The sequence below is a fragment of the Hipposideros armiger genome, unplaced genomic scaffold (genome assembly GCF_001890085.2).
Source record: "Hipposideros armiger isolate ML-2016 unplaced genomic scaffold, ASM189008v1 scaffold_274, whole genome shotgun sequence".
Taxonomy (NCBI): domain Eukaryota; kingdom Metazoa; phylum Chordata; class Mammalia; order Chiroptera; family Hipposideridae; genus Hipposideros; species Hipposideros armiger.
This window is the reverse complement of record NW_017731624.1, coordinates 27336-46787: the sequence shown is the minus strand read 5'-3', so window position 1 is coordinate 46787 and position 19452 is coordinate 27336. Positions and strand designations below refer to the sequence as shown.

At 40.0% G+C, this 19452-nt stretch overlaps 1 protein-coding gene across 1 annotated transcript in view; it reads right to left on the bottom strand.

Annotated features, from left to right (window-relative positions):
* HEPHL1 (hephaestin like 1) overlaps nt 1-19452 on the bottom strand; it is a gene marked incomplete at its 5' end in the record, with an annotated part of 47540 nt that overhangs the window by 5049 nt on the left and 23039 nt on the right. The window contains 6 exons of the mRNA XM_019657124.1: nt 1021-1160; nt 2685-2907; nt 5611-5717; nt 9320-9460; nt 12295-12434; nt 17066-17279. Of these exons, the coding sequence (XP_019512669.1) occupies nt 1021-1160; nt 2685-2907; nt 5611-5717; nt 9320-9460; nt 12295-12434; nt 17066-17279 (965 nt within the window). The remainder of the gene's footprint in view (nt 1-1020; nt 1161-2684; nt 2908-5610; nt 5718-9319; nt 9461-12294; nt 12435-17065; nt 17280-19452) is intronic.

Genomic DNA, 19452 nt, shown 5'->3' with positions numbered 1-19452 from the left:
CTAAAGAGTGTGATTTTTACTCAATGGAAATTATACCTTAGTTAAAAAGATTTATATAACATTTTATATATGCATATAATTTTATAAATTTTATTACATTTCATAAATTTTTAATATGATGTTTCAAGTGTAGGTTAAAAAAGCCAAGTTCTAAAAATGAGCATAGCCATTTAATATGTAAAACTATAATCATTATAGGCTAATACTTGCTGTCTTAAACAGTGTTAAATAAATATAGAGAGAGGAGAGGATATTTGTTTTATTAAAGTTACTGTTTATTTATGTATAATTAGAAAAAAAACCAATCAGGTTTTCCCCACAAATTAGATGTGATTATTCTCTATTCTACTTCCTTGTAATTGCACTGAGCACTTGAGATGACAGACTATTTGGACCTTATCCCTGGAGATCCTGATTCTTCAGGTCTGGGGTGGGGCCTGGTAATTTGTTTCTTAAACAGCTTCCCACGTGATTCTGTACAGCCAGCACCAACCATAAGATACAGATGCTAGAGAGGAAGAAGGCCACACATGGTCCAGTGTAGCTCGCTAGGGCAAAAGTCAAGATAAAGTTTTGGGCCCAAGCCAAAGCTTGAAATATCTCCTTTACTAGATAGGGCTATTAGGTTGACTAATCACATAGAAAAGAAATGGGAAAAGGAAACCGAAACAAAAAAAAGGAAGGATGAGGAAAGGGGACAAAATACTATGGGTGTTTTCATATACAATATTAACAGTATAGGCCAGAGTGGTCAGAATTATCTCCATATAAGTGATGAGAAAACTCTCATCTGAAACTCAGAGAGTTTTTTTTTACAAGCACAATAAAATATATGTACATATTAAGAAATATCTACCAGGGGAAGGGTATAATCACATTATTCTGTTCCATTCCATTCTCTAATACTGACTACCCCCCTTCACAATCCTTATTGCCAAAAAACCCTCTTATTTCACAGTGGAAATGCATTAAATTTATTAGTTCAATATGTCTTCCCCAATGCTTTTTCCTTATACTTACTTTGAAAAGAAAGCTCTCAGCATGATAATGGATGGTATGTATGTCCACTTCACTTCCTATTCCTAACAAATACCAGTTTGTCATTGTGTCTTCATTCATGATGAGGCCATGAAGATTCCCAAAAATCTTTCCATTAATAGCTAAGATGGTGAAAAGAATATAGCTTTTGATTAGTGAAAGACACTCATTACTTAATCTGGTGTTAGGAATGGTTCAAGAAGATCTTTAGGTCGACAATATTGTCATCTGCCTGATAAACATGGAACAATCCCATTTGCGCTTACCAATGTCCCCACCGTTCTAGACCCAAAATTCAGATAACTAAGAAATCCTTATACAAAGAGAGCTAAAAAAAGAGAAATGGCAGTTTGTTTTTGAAAGCTACATCATGAGTAGCAGTGTGTGTTGTTTATTTGTTTATTCAGCATTTATTCTATTCTCTTTATGGAGTAGATTATAGCCTAATTTGTGAGATAGCCAGATTTATACCATTCTACAGTTGAGTGGACTAAAGAACAGAGAATCCAGTTTATATAAATCATAATTGAACCAATTAGAAGCTATTCCCTTAATAGTTCACTTTCTGAGAACTATTATATTTTGGAGCATGTTCCCTAATTCCCAAAAGCCTGGCTTACTTTCCAAAAAGCTTCACACCGACTGAGCCCATGACCTCACGGTGACCAATGCAAACTCAAGCTGGGCTCATATGATGGGGACTCACTCCTTTGCTGTCTACTAAGTTTTTATTCTGTGCATGATGACACAACTAAATGAGTTATATTCATTAAAGCAAGAGCATACCAAGAAACATTTGGAAGAGGGAAGAAAAATTTGTAGGGGAAAGTGTAGCTGAATCAGAGATAGGCTACACTGGTCTAATCAATGTAAGAAATTAACTAGCTTTGTGATCTCAGGAGAGGTCTATCTTTTTGTACACTTTGGTCAAAAGTACATCTTGGTGAGAGAGTGCAGATGTGTCCATTAAATACATTACTCTTACTTAAGAAAAAAAAAACTGCCTTAAATTACATAGAATTAAACAACATAGACACATTAAAATAGAAATTTGGTCATGATATTTTATGTCCCAGAAACAGCTAACCCAGGCTGTTAAATTTGCTCAATTCAAAGTTATGGTGTATTCTTATAGAAATATACCAATAAGTGATGAATTTGTTTTTTTAAGAATTACTTCACAGTCTTATAATTTAGGGATCCCAGCTTTCAGAGTTTGAGCTCCCTAAACAGTTGGTCCTAAAGAGTAGGTCCAGAGCTTTGCTGGCAGCCAGTCAATGGCTTGGTTTGTTGCCTCTATAGCAGCGGTTCTCAACCTTTCACAGGGGTCACCTAAGACCATCGGAAAACACATATTTTCAATGGTCTTAGGAACCGAGACACTGCTCCTCTATCTGTCTCCAGGCCCACATAAAGATACACCCACATACGAGTACCCGGCGACCCCTGTGAAAGGGTCGTTCGACCCCCAAAGGGGTCACGACCCATAGGTTGAGAACCGCTGCTCTATAGGAAAGCTTTAGAGGACTTTCTTCAGTCCAGGTGCCCCTGTGGGCTCAGAGAAGGAAGTGGGGGACTTCCTTCAGTTACAGGAATTCCTATTAACTGATCTCAGCAAGGGTCTTCTTTTTAACCCTCTGATATACCGTGCATTCTGTTGCTCTCCTCAAAATCTTCAGTGAACTTAAAATCTCGTGGATCTTTATTGAGATACTTCTTAATATTGTCATCCAGATACCAAGATTCATTCTCATTAAATACCAAAAACAAGAGAACAAATTCATAATCAACATCGCTTCTTCTTCCCTTTTCATTCAACACTCCTTCTCTGCATATAATCAGAGGTCCCATCAAACCACTATATGTATCCTGAAAGAAAATAAAACTGAATTAAAAGAGCCTTTAAACAATTTAATAATACAGATTAAGTGCTTGTAAGAAAATCATTGTAAAAAGACTATTTGCCATGAAATAAGCACTAAGAAGCACTGAAGAATCAGCATCGTTTTTATGAAAATTTAGGACTCTTCCTAAAAATTTGCAATGGAGGGAGTTCCTTGATGGCTGCGAGTGTGTCCCTCACTTGTCCTGGAATCTCCAGAACATAGTCCCATGTCTCATACATAGAAGGTGCTCACTAAATGTATTCATTGAATGAACAAATGCTTCTTTTTATTTTTCTGGTTGTTTTTCAAGTGAGACTATATTTATAGCTATATAAATGCTTCTATTCCCCTTTCTGGGGGTAGACGTGAACAGGATGACTAGTAAATGATACAGGAACATGGATGAACGCCAAGTCAAGTTGTTCAGCCCCAAACTTTCTTTTGAGGGAAAACTCCCACATTTCCAACTGTCTACTTAGATATCCCTTCTGATGTGCTTCCTGCAACAATTCAATCTGCTAAGCATTTCTGACACGGGCTTTACTATTTCCCTCAGACATTTCCTTCTCCTGAATTCTCTGTTTGTATTAACAATGCTGTGATATTACCTGTCATTTAGGTCAGAAAAGTTGATTTCAATATTTAATTTCTCTTTCATCCTCACTTTTTCCCATCCTGTTTTATGTCAAATCTTACATGTCTTTTTCCTTCAACGTGCTTCTCCATTTTGTGTCTTCCTTCCCATTCGATCGGCTGCCCTTCTAGTGGAGGGTCTGAATACCTTACCCTGGACTGGAAATCGGCTCCTCTCTGATGCCTGGCTCACCTCACCTCCAGCCCTTCCTGTTGACTACCATCACACTAATCTCATCACTCCCATACCTAGAAGTCTTCAGTAAGTTTCCATGGCCTACTGCAGGGGTGTCAAACTCAATTAAAACACGGGCCATTTGGTGCAACAGGCAAGATTCATGCGGGCCACATCACATTTACAAATTTTGTTAAATTTATATTCTGAAGTGAGGATTCAGAAATATGGATAGGATAATTAAAACACTATACAATTGCTTTTATTTAAACATTTATTTTATTTAATGTATTTATAAAACTAAAATTATTCTTTTTTACCCGAGTGCTCTTTTTAACCTTTTCACTATTGGGATCTGTTTACATTATGTGACACTGAGAGTGGCAGACATATTGCTTCAAACGTCTCCGGAACGGAGTCAGCGCATTTATACACGTCCACAGGCCCCTAGGAAAGGCACTGGGCCACGTGTATACTCGTCTTCAGTCGTTAAAGGGTTAATGAGGGAATTGTGTGTACGGTATTGCCTCGATCTCCCCTAAGCGCTATTTTCTTCATAACAATTTTTTCTATTTTCATTTTATTTCAGAGCATCGTGGGCCGCAAAAAATTACCTCGAGGGCCACATGCGGCCTGTGGGCCGCCAGTTTGACACCCCTGGCCTACTGAATAAAACTAAAATCTTTGACACGTCTTTAAACCCTTTATGTGCTCCCCTGATGGGTTTCTCTAGCTTAAACTCCCCAACTGCTTTCCTTTAGCCAAATGGGACTGAACATTTTCTGAACACACCTTCTACTTTCCTATTTTCAGCTTTGCTTATAATGCTCTCTCTTCCTAGACTCTCTCTCTCTCCAGTGCCTCCTATTAGTCCAGAATTCCTACAGAATTCACCAGATTCAGAGTTCTGTGATAATTATTGGTGTGTACATGCATTTATTTTCCCCGAAGTTTATAAGTTCCTTCAAGGCAAGAATATGAGCATCACTCATAGTACTGGGTAGAGTCATTTGCACATCACAGGTGCTCAATAAATATTAGTTGGGTTGTACAAAGAAATAAACAAATAAATGTGGGTTTCCCATAATTCTAATACGTAAATTTAATTTTTGAAGGGTCTTGTATATCACTCCCGAACTCTTGCACTGTCCAGTACAACTCAAAGACAATATAGTTATCTAATATTTAAGAAAAAGGTTAAGATAATCTTTTACTTTTTAAAATAATGGGCAATGCTTACATTTTATATTATATATGACTTTAGTTTGGACTTTGATTTGTGACATATAATTAAATATTAGTTGTTTTACATACACATATCTGACTCAAATTCAATACTGAATCTTTGCCTTTAATTTCTAAATAAAGTTAGCCTATTTATCACTTAAATAGTTTGTAGTTTCAGTTACTGTGTTTAGAATCAGTTTTGTTTTCCTGAGCCCTGATACCAGTGGTAATGCCTTTAAAAATGATAGATTCCATGCATCAAAAAAGGTGGTATAAATTATATTAAAATGCATTTTTATTTTATGGTTATTTACATATTCTCTTTTGCTTCAAACTACCTTGTTAAGTTCTAAATTTAATCATTGAAACATTGGAATTTTATTTGTTCTTTTCCCCCATACTTTAGATTAAAAGTCAGCAAACTTTTTTTTGTAAAGTACCAGATAGTAAATATTTCTTACTTTATTGGCCATACAGCTTCTGCCACAACTATTCAACTCTCCATAGACAATGTAAACAAATGGGGCTGGCCAGAGTTTGAGACCCCTGTTCTAAACCATGATGCCCCTTCAGATATGCAGAGTTGTGATAATTTAATCGTCAACTTAAACCATATTACTTTGAGCATTTTGGTTGCTCTCCCCACCTTACCTTCACAAAGTTTACTGTTGAATAGTAAACCCATGGAATACAATTTGGGTCAGATGGCCCTGGACCAGACCTTTTAGGAACATTCCATCCGTAAGTTTTTATTTCTCCTGAAACAAATGAAAACAAATAGATAGAATTTACTAGTGTTACCTCGTTCCAGATGACTTACCTGAAGAAATACAAACAGATCTTTATATATTTTGGTTAATGTTTATTGCTGGGGAGAATTGCCCATTCATTAGAAATGTTTCCATTAAACTCACATCTTGATTTCTACAGTTTCAAAACGGCAGATTTTTCATTTCAGACTACAACCTTCCCTCTAGTTTGCCCTTTCTACTATCAACTGATGCTTAGTTAGAAAAGGAAGACTTATTTTATCCCTCACTGATTTTTTTTTTCTGCTTAAATTTCATATCTCGGAGTTGACTGTTTAGTTCAGTAGGTTAGAGCGTGGTGCTGATAACACCAAGGTTGCTGGTTTGATCCCCGCATGGGCCACTGTAAGCTGTGCCCTCCTTAAAAGAGTCAACTTATGCCATTGTAGCATGAAAGCAATATGTAATCAATGAACATGGCTGTTCCCCAATAAAATTTAAAAAAAAACACTAAAAAAAATTTCGCATCTCCTTCCCAAGAGCTACACTCAAGCACACTTAAATTAGTATAAATCTCAGCTTTGGCTTCTTATGGAATCACCAGGGAGCTTTGTAAGCTCTCACTGCTCAGGCCTCATCCCAAACCAATGAAATCAGAGTATCTGGGGTCTCGGACTAGGACATCAGTATTTTATTAAAGCTTCTCCAGTAATTTTAATGTGCAGGCAGGTGAGATCTAGTTATACCAGAGAGAATCAGAGAGACCTATGGTAGTTCCCAATCCCAACCCCATGACATCCTATTTACACAACCTTTGACAAGCTACTTAACCCCACTGACCTTTAGTTTCCTTATTTGTAAAGTGAATTAGTCATTCCAGTTTCCAGACTGTTGTGAGAGTTAAATAAAATAAAATACCTAGGATAGTGCCTCACATTAAAAGCCGTCAATAAATCTTAATTTGCATGTATATTAATAGTAAATGTATGCACTCCCTGTTGACAGGCACCATAGCCATGCATCATGGCTGACCCACACACAACCTTGCAAAGGAGTTATAAATACACTCAAAAATTAGCAAGATAATCACATTGTAAAAGTCTCAAATAAAAGCAACATTTAAACCATTATCTCCTTTTGAACCATCTGTGTCTTATCCCCACCCCATCAGGACTAACAACCTAAAGCTCAATGGGAACCACAAAGCAAAACAAAAATAATACTTCCACGAAACTTCGCTCCATATTTGCTCATACACCAGTGGGTTAGCAATATAACTTCAGGTCGAGCTTCCATTAAGTTTCATGACAGTCCCTGTGCCTTATTAATTGCAAGATAAACAGCTGATGTTTAACTTTCTAAATGCTAGTGGCTGCAGGGGTGGTATTATTAAAGTTGGAACAAACTGACAGGGAGCACAGCTCTAAATAAAAAGAAGATCCTCAGGAAATGTTTTCGAGTAATTTAATTTAAAAAAGAAGAAAAATGTTTTTGAGCAATTTAATTTTAAAAAAGAGGCTCCTTACTTATGATGCTAGTTGGTGCTCCTTATCTCACGCATGCCCAGAGGAAACTTTCTTCGCCAGCTGGCCTGTACTGCCTGCACAAAATTAGTTTCTTGCTCCTGTTCCACATCTCTGGGCTCTCCCAAACCTGTCAGCCTGTCAGAGACCCTTGTGGGGGTTCTCTCCCTCCAAGTTCCAGTAAGAAAAATGCCCCGTTGCCTCTTTCTAATCATTCTTCTCCCCACTACCACAGCCCTCACATCAAGGACCCTTTGAAGGCCAGCCAGCATAGAGGAGCTGTGTCCCTTGCCGGTCCTCAGCATCAGGGCACACCAGCCTGTGAAAGGTCACCCCAGCTTGCACACAGCCCTACCAGAGCCCTCAGCAGTGCCTGATTGACACTGTTCTTTCTCCATCCTGAGGTGCTTTCAACCATCAAAAATGAAAAACTTAATTTAATGGCTTTTTTGACCTATTTTAAAACATTTTCCTCTTTATCAAAGCAAGACACATCCGTTAGAACATCTAGAAAGCACAAAACATGTGAAGAAGTCGAAAAGAATATCACTCTGCTACTCAAAATACCACCGTGAAGATATAATCATTATTAACATTTTGGCTTATTTCCTTTCTGGCCTTTCTTCTATACTTGCATTTTGCTTAACATGATTCTACAAGTCATTCCCATGTTATTCAAACCTTCTTAAATATCATTTAATGGCTGCGTAATAGTCCATTGTAGGAATGTTCCAAAATTTACTTAACTATTTTCCTGGAGATAGACATTCAGGATGTTCATGAGAGGTTTCTCGAAGCACAGGCTTCTGATTCTGGGGCAGGAGCGGGGTGNCGGGGGGGGGGCGCGCAGGAAGTGGAACAGTGGCCAATGAAGATTTTCCTTCCTCCAACCCCATCCCTCTGTAGGTACCTTGCTAACTATTTCTAGTGATGCATTAGATTATTTTCTTTTCCTCTTTTTATGCATCTTTATTTTTTAAAATTTACATGACTTTATTGTAATTACTATAGGATTATTGTAATGTTATTATGTATAAGAGGTAAAATGGAATATAACTCCCCTGTAATTATATCTATGGTAGCCGTCAGTTTCATAACTGAAGGTCACAGTAGCTCTTCATGTTTATTACAACCACACTTCAACCAAGTAAATGTTATGGGAAGCTCCTTAAATTGTGAGACCGTCTCTCTCTTCAGCTCATCTTTTAAGACCCTACTGGAATGCTACTTCCTTTATAAAGCTTTCCCTAATTACTTCTTTCCCTAATCACTCCTAATTAATCAATCAGTCTTCATAGATTTCCCTTCTCTGAAATTTTTATACACACACCCAGACATATTTTTGAAATTCTTCACCACTTAGAATTTCATCAAGTATAATCTGTACTACTGAAGTGATTCATTTTGTCTGTCTTTTTTTCTTCCAAACTCATTTGAAGCATCATGAGAGAAATGTGTGGTTAAGAGCTCAGGTTCTGAAGTCAAACAGAGATTCCATCATTACTGATGTTTGACCTGGTCAAGATCTTTACTCCTCTGTGCTTTTGTCATCTGTTAAATGGGCATAATACCATAGTTCTTCAATTATAGGATGCACATTTTTCACAATTTAACATAACTGAAGTCAGGATGAATCTTTCAATCAGTGGCATGTTAAAGTTTAATTGACAGCATGTTTTTTCTCTTTTTTTAGTAACAAAATAATGATGGACATTATAATCAATGGCATCAAGTTTAATGAAATACGCTAGTGTCTACCTCACTGGGTACATGAGGGATTTTTTTGTATGTTTGTTTGTTTTGTTTTTAATATAAAGCATAGCACTTGGCACAAGATTAACATTCAATATGAGTATTAGCTATTATAATGTCTTACTACACTTTCAGGTCCCTAATGGACTCTAGAACCCCCCTAAACGTTTGGTCATTGGATGAATGATGATCTCATATTGGTAGTGACTAGGTGATGGCTGGAACACATTGACATTAAGATGAGCTCTGCAAGACCCTTTAGAGATCAGAATAGATTAGAAAAGAGCTGAGTCTGCTGTCCTCATCAGGACAGAGCAGGTGTCTGGAGTAACTCACCTGGCTTTGTCATGGGCACTTGGAGTTGCTTCCCACTCACTGTGCTCTCCACTCCATGAGGTGAGATGGAGTAGGGCCGGCTGGCTTTGTTCTTAAATATGATCAGGATAGAGTCACCCACCTCAGCATGAATCATTGGGCCTAAAGACAAAACACAAGTCTGCATGCATTATCGTTGCTCCTTTCAACACTGATGTAATTTAAATGTAGGTAATATTTAGCGAAATAAAACAAAGGTTAACGTCACTAGCTTATTCCCTTTACAGGGCAACATATGTGTAGTATTAAGTACCACTTAGTGTTTAGCAATTGGAACAACCTGATTTCAAAGCCTGCCTCCTTCACTTATTAGAGAGGCCTCGGGTAAGTTCAGGCCTGCCTGAGTCTCAATTTCCTCATCTGTAAAATGGGTTTAATTATACCATTCTCATAGGGTTATAGTAAGGATTAAATAAGATAATGTATGCAAAGTGCTTATTTTGGTGCACTGAAACACAGTAATAAATGCTTAAATTTTTATTACTGCTGAGACATAATTTCCAGAGAAAGCCATATCCACGATATGATGATTTTCAGTTATACTCTCCCTGCAAGTAACCTTTGTTAAGTCTGAAATTGCTCACTATCTGCTAAATGGATATAATAATGAAAATGAGAATCCAATGAAATAATGTGTATAAAACTGACTTGAAAGCTAAGAACAAAATTAAAACATGTATGTATTGATTTATGATCAATATAGTGATTTCATTAATGCATGGCCAATGCAGTTTCTCAATATTTGGATGCTTGATGAGCTGTTCCCTCTTTAGCTCCTCATATGTATACATTTCTGTTAGAAGCCAGCAGCCTGTGTGCCAATGCAAATGGGTCCACATCCCACAGGAGAGGCCTGTGTCAGCAGGACTGTGGGATGTACCTCGCCCATCCCAGGTGCCTTTCACCTCTTGGTGCCAGAATGTGACATAAATGCAGTTTGCCCAGTGCACGCCCCACACTGTGAGCGTTAAACCCACAGTGGTCTTCATGAGGCACTGCTTTGAGAAGGGTGGAAAGAGACTCCCATTTTGGAAGCTCCTCAGAGCTATTCCCTATTTATTTGCATTCTTCAACATTTGTTGCATCTTACATTCATAGGGAGATATGCTCATGGTACCATTCTTCACTGATTCAGACCATGGTTTTAATTGCTTTTTTTGAGAAAGACTACTAAAGGAAATAGTATGAATCACGAAGTGTCTGAACAATGCTCTTTTTTAAAAAAGTGTTGAAGCTAGAAATTTCTAGGCATGTTTTTAAGCAGTAAATTCGGGCATAGCTACAGGTGGGGCATGTGCATGCATATATTAAAATCACTATTTGTATACTCATTACCACTTAAATTGCACATGCCTTGCTGTACTGGTGAGGAAGAGTGAATTCCTTCTGGTTTATGGCCTAGTAGGTCACAGAGAACAGTAGTGAGCAGTAATGTCTCTGCCATGTGCCCTTTGTAACTTCCCGAGTACAGATCTCTCCCTGCAGAAAATGAGTTGATGGGCCTCCCTCGCCCGCCCGTGCCTGAGGTGCTGCTGGGCTTGCCTTTGATGGAATCACTCATTTGTGTCATTTTACTGAACAGACCCAAACCAGGGCTCTTTGGGGGACAACCCAGCCCCCTAGGCAGGACCACCCAGGCCCCTAGGCAGGACCAACACCTTTTCTTCAGAGCTCAACTGACACAGACAAGTTTCAAAAGAAGGCATGTTCCCACCGGAGCTGACTTCCTTTAGTGTGAAAAAACGAGCTTGTGCGCCAGTGTTAATAGATCACCATGGATGAGCACTTAATCATTTATCAAGCTAGTAATCATGGTGCCTTATTTAAACATAAAAAAGCAGCACTGTGTAATGCCATACTGGTACTTTATACATAACTTATCTTCTGCATTTAAAAATGGGAACAGCTTTCAAAAAGTTATCTAATTAAAGGTCATCTGTAATTGAAAATTTTAAAAATGGGGGAAAAGATAAAGGGGAAAAAGAGGTTCAAGCTTCCAGGTATAAAACAAATAAGTCTTGGGGATATAACATACAGCATTAGGAATATAGTCAATAATATTGTGACAGTGTGGTACAGTGTCAGATGGTTGCTGGACTTATGGTGATCATTTCTTTAGGTATATAAACATTGAATAACTATGGCATACACCTGAAACTAAAATAATATCATATGTGAGCTATATTTTAATAAAAACCTTTTTAAAAAAAGTCATCTAGATTAGCCCTCTGCCTTAAGACCCCATCTTCACAATGGGGTCATGATTGGTGATTCCCAAGTGAAGAAAAGTGGGAAGGAAGGAAGGAAGGAAGGAAGGAAGGACGGAAGGAAGGAAGGAAGGATGGAAGGAAGGAAGGAAGGAAGGAAGGAAGGGAGGAAGGAAGGGAGGAAGGAAGAAAGGAAGAGCATAGCTGATTGCCAGGTCAGGCAGCCCAGGGCATCATATAGGTAGAGTCAGTTCCAGAAAGGCTGTGAGTTAGCATCTCTCAAACCAAAACTAGGCCTTTCACTCAGAGCCCCCTCTCGTATAAGGGGTTTGTTCCTCTTTTGTCAGGATTATTTTGATGGTGTTATGTTATGGCCCTGTGCTTGCATAATTAAGGACCTTGAATAAGTTGTGCAATTTATTCTGCCTGCTGCTCTGAGGCATCGAATTGTTTCAAATTAAAATTTCCTAGCTCAGCAGAGGGGTGGAAATGGAACTTCAGAGCAACACATGGCATAGGCTGACCTGATGATATGGATTCCTGTTTGTGTGTTATCTGGGAATCTTATTACCACTGTTCTTTGGATGGGATGAACACACAGCATGCTCCCGGATAGGGCAGAGCAGAAGATGTGGCACTTGGCCCAGTGCAGTCAGGCTAGTCTGTTCCTTCCCTCCTTTCTCAGGTGTAAGTCTAATAGATGTGTGTGCCCTGCCATCCGTGCCATACCCAGCAGCTCTAAGTGCTCCTCTCGCGGTGGTCGGGCTTTGATCTCCACAAATTCTCCATTGGTGTATTCCCTGTAAACCACTTTCTTGTACTGAGAGCCAATCCAGTTTTCAGTGTGGTTCATAAATATATCTCCGTGTCTGCAAATCAAAAGCATCAGAAGTTACAATTGTCAGAGGGTAGATAAACCTTGAGTGCTTCTAAGGGATACGGGGTTACTTCAGGGCAGTACTTCCCAAACCTGGCTGCATCAGGACCTCCCTGGGAAGCTGGCCTTTTGCACCAGGCTCCCTGGGAGCAGGGCCAGAAATCTGCATTTGAAAGCACCTCGGGAGTGGGGGGGGCTGGGGTGGCAGGCTAGCTCAGGTGGTTAGAGCTCAGGCTCACAACACCAAGATTGCCAGTTTGATCCCAGCATGGGCCACTGAGCTGCACCCTCCACTACTAGATTGAAACAACTACTTGACTTGGAGCTGATGAGTCCTGGGAAAGACACATTGTTCCCCAATTTAAAAAAAAGGAAAGCATCTCAGGAGATGGTGATGTGAGCAGCCTACCACTAGCTTATGGCCCACTCTTGGGAACCATTGCTCTATAGCCCTGATGGGTCCTGAATAGGGCCGGCCTTAGTTAGAGACTCCTAAGTGCCCCCCTGAAGTTGTGCTCCTCTTCTTGGGATGAACTAAGCGCACACACATGCCCATTCATGCACATAACCACCCTGCATTCCTCTAGATTTCATATGTAGCATTCTGGGCCTTCCTATGCTTTTCCACTTTGAATGATCTCAGGAAAGCCTGTGGTTTGTGTTTGTGCATGTGCCCATATACAATTGATTCTTCTTAGTCACAGTAGTCATGTCCAAGAAAGCCACTGCAAACACTGAATTCGTGAACAGTGAACCACTGTTCCTAGGGGGAACATAGGGTAAGATTCCTTTTAACCTCTGGCCACAATATTTTAGTCAACATATCAATATATAACCTTGTGTGTTTCTGTGTAAAGACATCTTGTTTAATATATGTTAACATTGAATCCACAGCCAAAAGACCTATAACTCATGCCTGAATGAAGCTTATCTAACACATGTATTTCCTCTGCCAAACCTTGAGCATTCAAACACTAGACAGCACTTCCGCACTATGCTGGGGGCGGGAGGTGGGGGGGGGAGGCGGAGCATATTTTAAAACAGCTAAATCACCAACAAAAAGCATTAAAATGCAAAAAAAAAAGGCGGCACTAAATAAACCACAAAAATCACATTTGTTTGTAGTATGAGATCTGAAACGAGAAGGCAGAGCAATGCCTTATTTGACCTCAGCTGGGAACATGCACATCAGGTGACACAAAATTTTTGCTGCTTAATATCTATGATCATAAAAGCACCACAAGAACTGATATGGGGGTCACAAATAAATTTTAGTAAATAGGCGGATCCACAAATATGGGATCCACCAAAAGTGAAGACTGACTGTATATTTAATCTATCACCAAGATAGACCATCACAAAAAATAGAAAAAAATCTATCAGTTTTACCTCCAAAATATAGTAAGCCTCACTTCCTTCCATCTCCCACTGTTAAACTGCCCACACTCCAGTCTAAGCTACCTCCACCACTTACCTGCATTAACTGGAATTGTTCTCCCTGCCACCTACACTTTTCTATTCTCTACACTGCAGGCAGAGTGATTCTAAACTATAAAGTCAATCAACTTTGTCCTTGTGGAAAGCCTTTTCATGGTTTCCCACTACCAAACTCCTAAAAGGGGCTTTCACACTGCGTCTTCACAATCTGCCTTGGCTAGTTTCCCAAGCCTCACTTCCCATCTCTGGTCCCCACATATTCTATGCTCAGGTCATTCTAAACATCCACCCTTTTGAACACCATGCACCTTCCATGCGCCCTCTCCACCCCCAGACCTTCCACATGCTGCCCCCTGTGCCAAGAACACGCTTCCTACCTGTTCAACTTGTCCACTCTTCATGTTCCAGGTCCAAGACTCCTTTCTCCTGGAAGCTTTCCCTGACTGCTCCCCTCTCCCCATCTTTCCTCAGGTGGGGCTGTGTGTTCCTGCTGTGAGTTCCCGCTGCACCCTGCACTCCCTCTCATAGTGATTGCCTCACTCAATATGCTTGCTCTAAGATCTTCCCATGGACCAGGAGGTCTGTGTTTGCGCCTCTCAGAACTGTTCCACCAGCACTGTGCACAACGCCTAGCACACAGTAGGCATTTAACAAATGCATATATACCTTCTACCCTACTTTATGCTTTCCAAGGGAAGAGAATTTTTCTTCTACTTTTATTTTCCAGGAGTCCCAATAACACTTGTGGTGGTGACAAGCAAAGACTCTGGAGCCATGCTCTGCTGTTTCTCAACTTTCCTTTTCTGCAAATGGGGTGATAATAATGCATCTAGCTCCCAAGATTGGTGTGAGGATTATATGAGATAAGATCTGCAAAGCACTGTATCAGATACAGATTAGGCACCACGTAAGGGCCTGCTCTGTCATCACCTCTCTAGGATTTCATGTGCAATTTTGGGCCAAAGCTGATTAAATGGGTCAAGTGTGTTGTGAAGGTCATACCAGATAAAGAGTTTGTCCAAGCCCTAGCAGAATGGCTGGATTATGGTGGGTGCTCAGTAGATGGTGGTTATTACCTCAAATCCCAGGTTAGTTACATTACCTGCATATAAGTCCACAAGAGGAATATAACTTTATTTCTCTATAGCAACTTAATCTCTGTTTTCAAATTCCCTCCCACTGCACAAACCCTGTACTACTGATGGTCTCATTTGTTGCCTTTTGGAATCCTGAGGCCTTTTTGGTGTTTTCTTAGGAAGTCCCAGTGAAAGACTTCCAGATCCCAGGTGTGCTGACCAGGACAATAAATATCTCAGGGTTAACCTGTACTGAGAAGTGGTTTGAAAACCAGATGTGTCCCATGCTCTGGCCTTGGGCCAAAGGGCAGAAACATAGCAAATGAGGTACAGAAGGGGCACTCGTCCCTGGGCTCCGACCTACAGGGGTGCCACAGATGTGCCACTCGGAGGACTTGTTGTTTCAAATCTGTACTGTGTTCTTATCTACATATCTGTTGTACTTTGAATATCTGAATATGCTCTCAGTTCACTTTGCTTTTATTTATTTATGGTCAATATTCAGAGTGACTGGTGCAGGGTACAAGCACATTCTGCTCCTTCTATTTCTCTATGTCACTTGGGAGGCAATCCCAGAAGACTGTAACTACAGCTTCCTGCCAGCTCAAAGAGAGGGAGGCCTTAAAACAGAAATTACACTGAGTTCCAAGAAAAGAATGAAGACTAGGTTTCTTACTCATGGGCCAAGAATGTACACATGACAAAATTATTATACAATTATTTCTTTAGTCATGGGAGCATTTTAATGGATCATCATTATAGAAAAGGCCAAATGAGTGTTCATTTCATAGTCTACTGCACCAGCATGAGTCCTTAGCTTGTATTGGCAGCACTGGTTTTGCAGGAGGAGGGTATTTGGTTTAACAAATGTTTGGCGAATAATTGAATGAATTGTAGGTCATCTAGTCCTTGAGGCAAATCTTTTTAAAATGAAGGGGTATTTTATTTTTTTATTTATCCACAAGGTGGCACTGTTATACTCTATTTTCCAGGAGTCTGAACCCTCAAAACAGAGGCCAAGTAAGAAGAGAAACAAACATGTTAAGATGAACAACAGTCACGTGTAGAGGAGTTTGTGTGTGGCATAGCCACAGAGGATTAGTACGAAGGGTGAGGAGGGAAAAGGGGAAGGGAGGGTGATAATAAAGAACAAAGAGGGACAGGGGCACGAAAGTCAACATGGCGGGTGGAGCGAACATGGATTTGTCCTTCAAAAAGTCTGTGTTCGAGTCCAGTTCTGCCAGCTACCAGTCAGACAAATTTGACTCTCTGCACCCAAGTCTCTGAGTCTGTATGTGGGGACAGTGATATCCAAACAAGATAGTTGTGAAGTGGGGGTTATGAACTTTGGGGGGAGGATGTCTGTAGGTCTGAGCCTGACAGATGGCTCTATACCTTGCCCGACTCTACCCCAGTGCATCCCGGAGGGCTTAGGGCTGCTGGAGGACCAGTGCTCACAAGCCTGTGCAGGGCTTCAGCCTCATTGATTTGGCTGCTAAGCCCTCCCTGGCTGACAGCGTTTTCATGGAAGGGTCAACCTTGCGGACTTTCTGGGTACAGGACCTAGTAGAGAGACCTGTTCCTCCTATCCCCTCTTATTGGAATCCCTACCAAGGCAATGCCTCCTACACCCTGCTGATTGTTCCCCGACCCGGAGAAGCGCTGGGTCAATGGCCTATCCTCAGTTCCCCTTCCCCGTGGTCCTTAATCTACAGCTGTCCATCCTCTCACCAGATCTATATACCATCTCTGCCACCCTGCACCCTTTTGTTTTCCCAGTCCCAGCATCCCTGTGGAATCTGCCACTTTCCTTAAATCCTTTCATTCTAGACACTCATTCAAAGGCACATTCACTGGTCCACAGCCACACTTGGAAACAGCCACACCACTGGCGGAGATGTACTGAGCCTGCCGCGAGTGTCCTCCAAGTAACTTTAGACCCCTTTCCCAGGATGGAGATGGGCAGCTCCCCTAATATTTTGTGCTCATAATAAAAGTCTCTGCCAGAACTGTGCAGGCAAAACCGGGGCATTCTTAGGTTTCCACATTTGATAAACGTCTACAGCGCATGTGCAATCCCACCCAAGAGCCTTGGCTTCACCCATGGTACCTTTCCCCTTCTGCGTCCAAGTGCTGCTTTTCGAACTCCCAGTTTTTGTTAGGGGCATAATCCCATTCTACCTCTTCAGCGGCGATGTAAAAGGTTCTTATCATCCCGTAGGGCTGCTCTGAAGGGTCCTGGTTGCCACAGCTGTTGACCTCATATATCTGATTCATGCCTCTCATGAAGTGGTGCATGGTGGAACAAAACACCCTGAAAATACCTGAAAGAGAAATGGCTTGGCAATTTTTTTTCTTTTTTCTTTTGGTTTTGGTTTGGTAGCAAATTTACATATTTCACTCCAAAATAAATAACCGATAAGGTGGATTTTTAAAACATCAATTTTATATACTATTTTAAATCAGACCCCAAAGGGAATAACTTATGTTGAATATATTTACTTATGGGATAAAATGCTATTTGAAATTTATGTGTAGTGGAAAAATTAAACTTGCACAGTTGTTTCCAAGAAGTAATTTCTCTGCATCTTCCCTGTTGTGTGCACACCTATTAGAAGATAGTCATTCATGGAAACTCACGGATAGGTATAATTATCTTAGCCCAGCCCAGTTTAAAAAGAACTAATTATCTGTCAGATTACCATCCTAGACAAAGTTCAAATTAGGACACATTTCTGAAGTCATGTATTTTGCCCTAAAGGATTTCATAAACTATAAAGCGCAAGACACATTTAAGTTATTATTATTAAAGCCAAATGTATTACTTCATTATACCCTTGAGCAAAGGAGATTCTTATTATCAATGGTAGATCTACTTTATGCCAGATGAAAGGCAAAAAAGGCAACTAGGCTTTTCTATATAATACCAACATTCATGCCTGACTGAGAATTATGTAATTTTTAAACTGAATTTTCTAGATGCATTGGCATCAGGTAGATATACCTTCACTGAATTTACTATAAAATCATATAAAACAAAATTATTGGAAGATATTAGTTCTCAGTGAAATTATTGGATATTTTCAATTATTGGGATCCAATTAGAATCATCTGAAAATTGGATAATTCCAAGATGATGGGATAAATCTTCCCTTCCTCTAACAGACTCTGTTCTTAGGGGTGAGTAATTAGTGCAGCTCTCGTGAACTATCCACAATGCACACAGATAGCTTTTGTCATGCTGCACATGTCTAAATATTGCCAAATTACCCCTTCAGGATGAGCAAAAACCATTGGTTCAGTGGGTAGCCTAGCAACCACAGGCATGGTGAGGACCTTCATGAGGAAGGGTCTCTGAAACCACAAGAAAAACACCCCTGAGGGCAGACTTGGCAAGAGCTCCTGCACACGTTGTTTCCCAGGCAGCCCGTTATTTATGTGTTCATCATGTTCTTCAATAGTCAGCAAATTATCTTCTCTCAGAACAAAGAGGTGTTTAAGGCCTTGTTTGTGGTGATGGTTTCAGGGATGTATACTTATCTCCAGACTCGTTAATTTGTATATATTAAATACATACAGCTCTTTGTATATCAATCATACCTCAACATAGTGGTTTAAAAAGAAAATGTTTGAGTTGCAGGCTATAATCTTTTCTACCCACATTTGGGGCACTGTTTTTGGCTCATAGATGTGAGAGAGGAATTGGTGAAATGACCAAACTTTTAGGCAGCCACAGGTTTATACTTGCCTCCAAACATAAGCTGGAAAACATTGTCATGAAGCTCTTTAGAAACCAATAGGGCACTGTAATACTCAAGGCGCTGGAATAAGTAGCCAAGTCTAAAATCATTGCAGCCAGCTCTAGTTTTGAATGCCTGTTTCTATGGATTAAAACGATTTGACCATTTCCCTCCCCTCCCTTTTTTTTTTTTTTTTTTTGGTTTTGAAGAGTGTATTTTAAAACAATCATTGTGCCCAAGGAATCTCTTGGTTTGGGTGATTCATAATCTAACAATTATATTGATATAAAAATGTTGAATACCAGAAGTTTACAAAGCCAAGATGATGGAGCTCCTAGACTCAGGCAGTTCTTGGGGAAAAGTTTTGAAGCCCAAACCTCAAGTTCTTAGCCAGTGGCACTGGTGGCATCCAGTGTGAAGTAAAGAAATAAACAATGAATCATAACAGAGGCAGAGTTGGCAAGTACTCATCTTGGATCGCTATTGGTTTCTTTTTAAGACTAATGAACAAGGTGGGTTGGAGAAATATGTTGAAAGCTCATAGTACTTGCTATCCTTATTTTTCATGCAACAGTTAACATTCACTGCCATGTGTTGCTGTATATATTTTATAAAAATGCCCCAAGTATCCAATTAGCTTGGGAATCTCTAAGAGAAGAAACAGGTACTGGCACTTCAGTTGGGCCTTCCATGACTTTAGACCCAATGCAGCTTGTCCTCTAGGGAAACCAAGGGTGCCCAACGGAATGAAAATAGA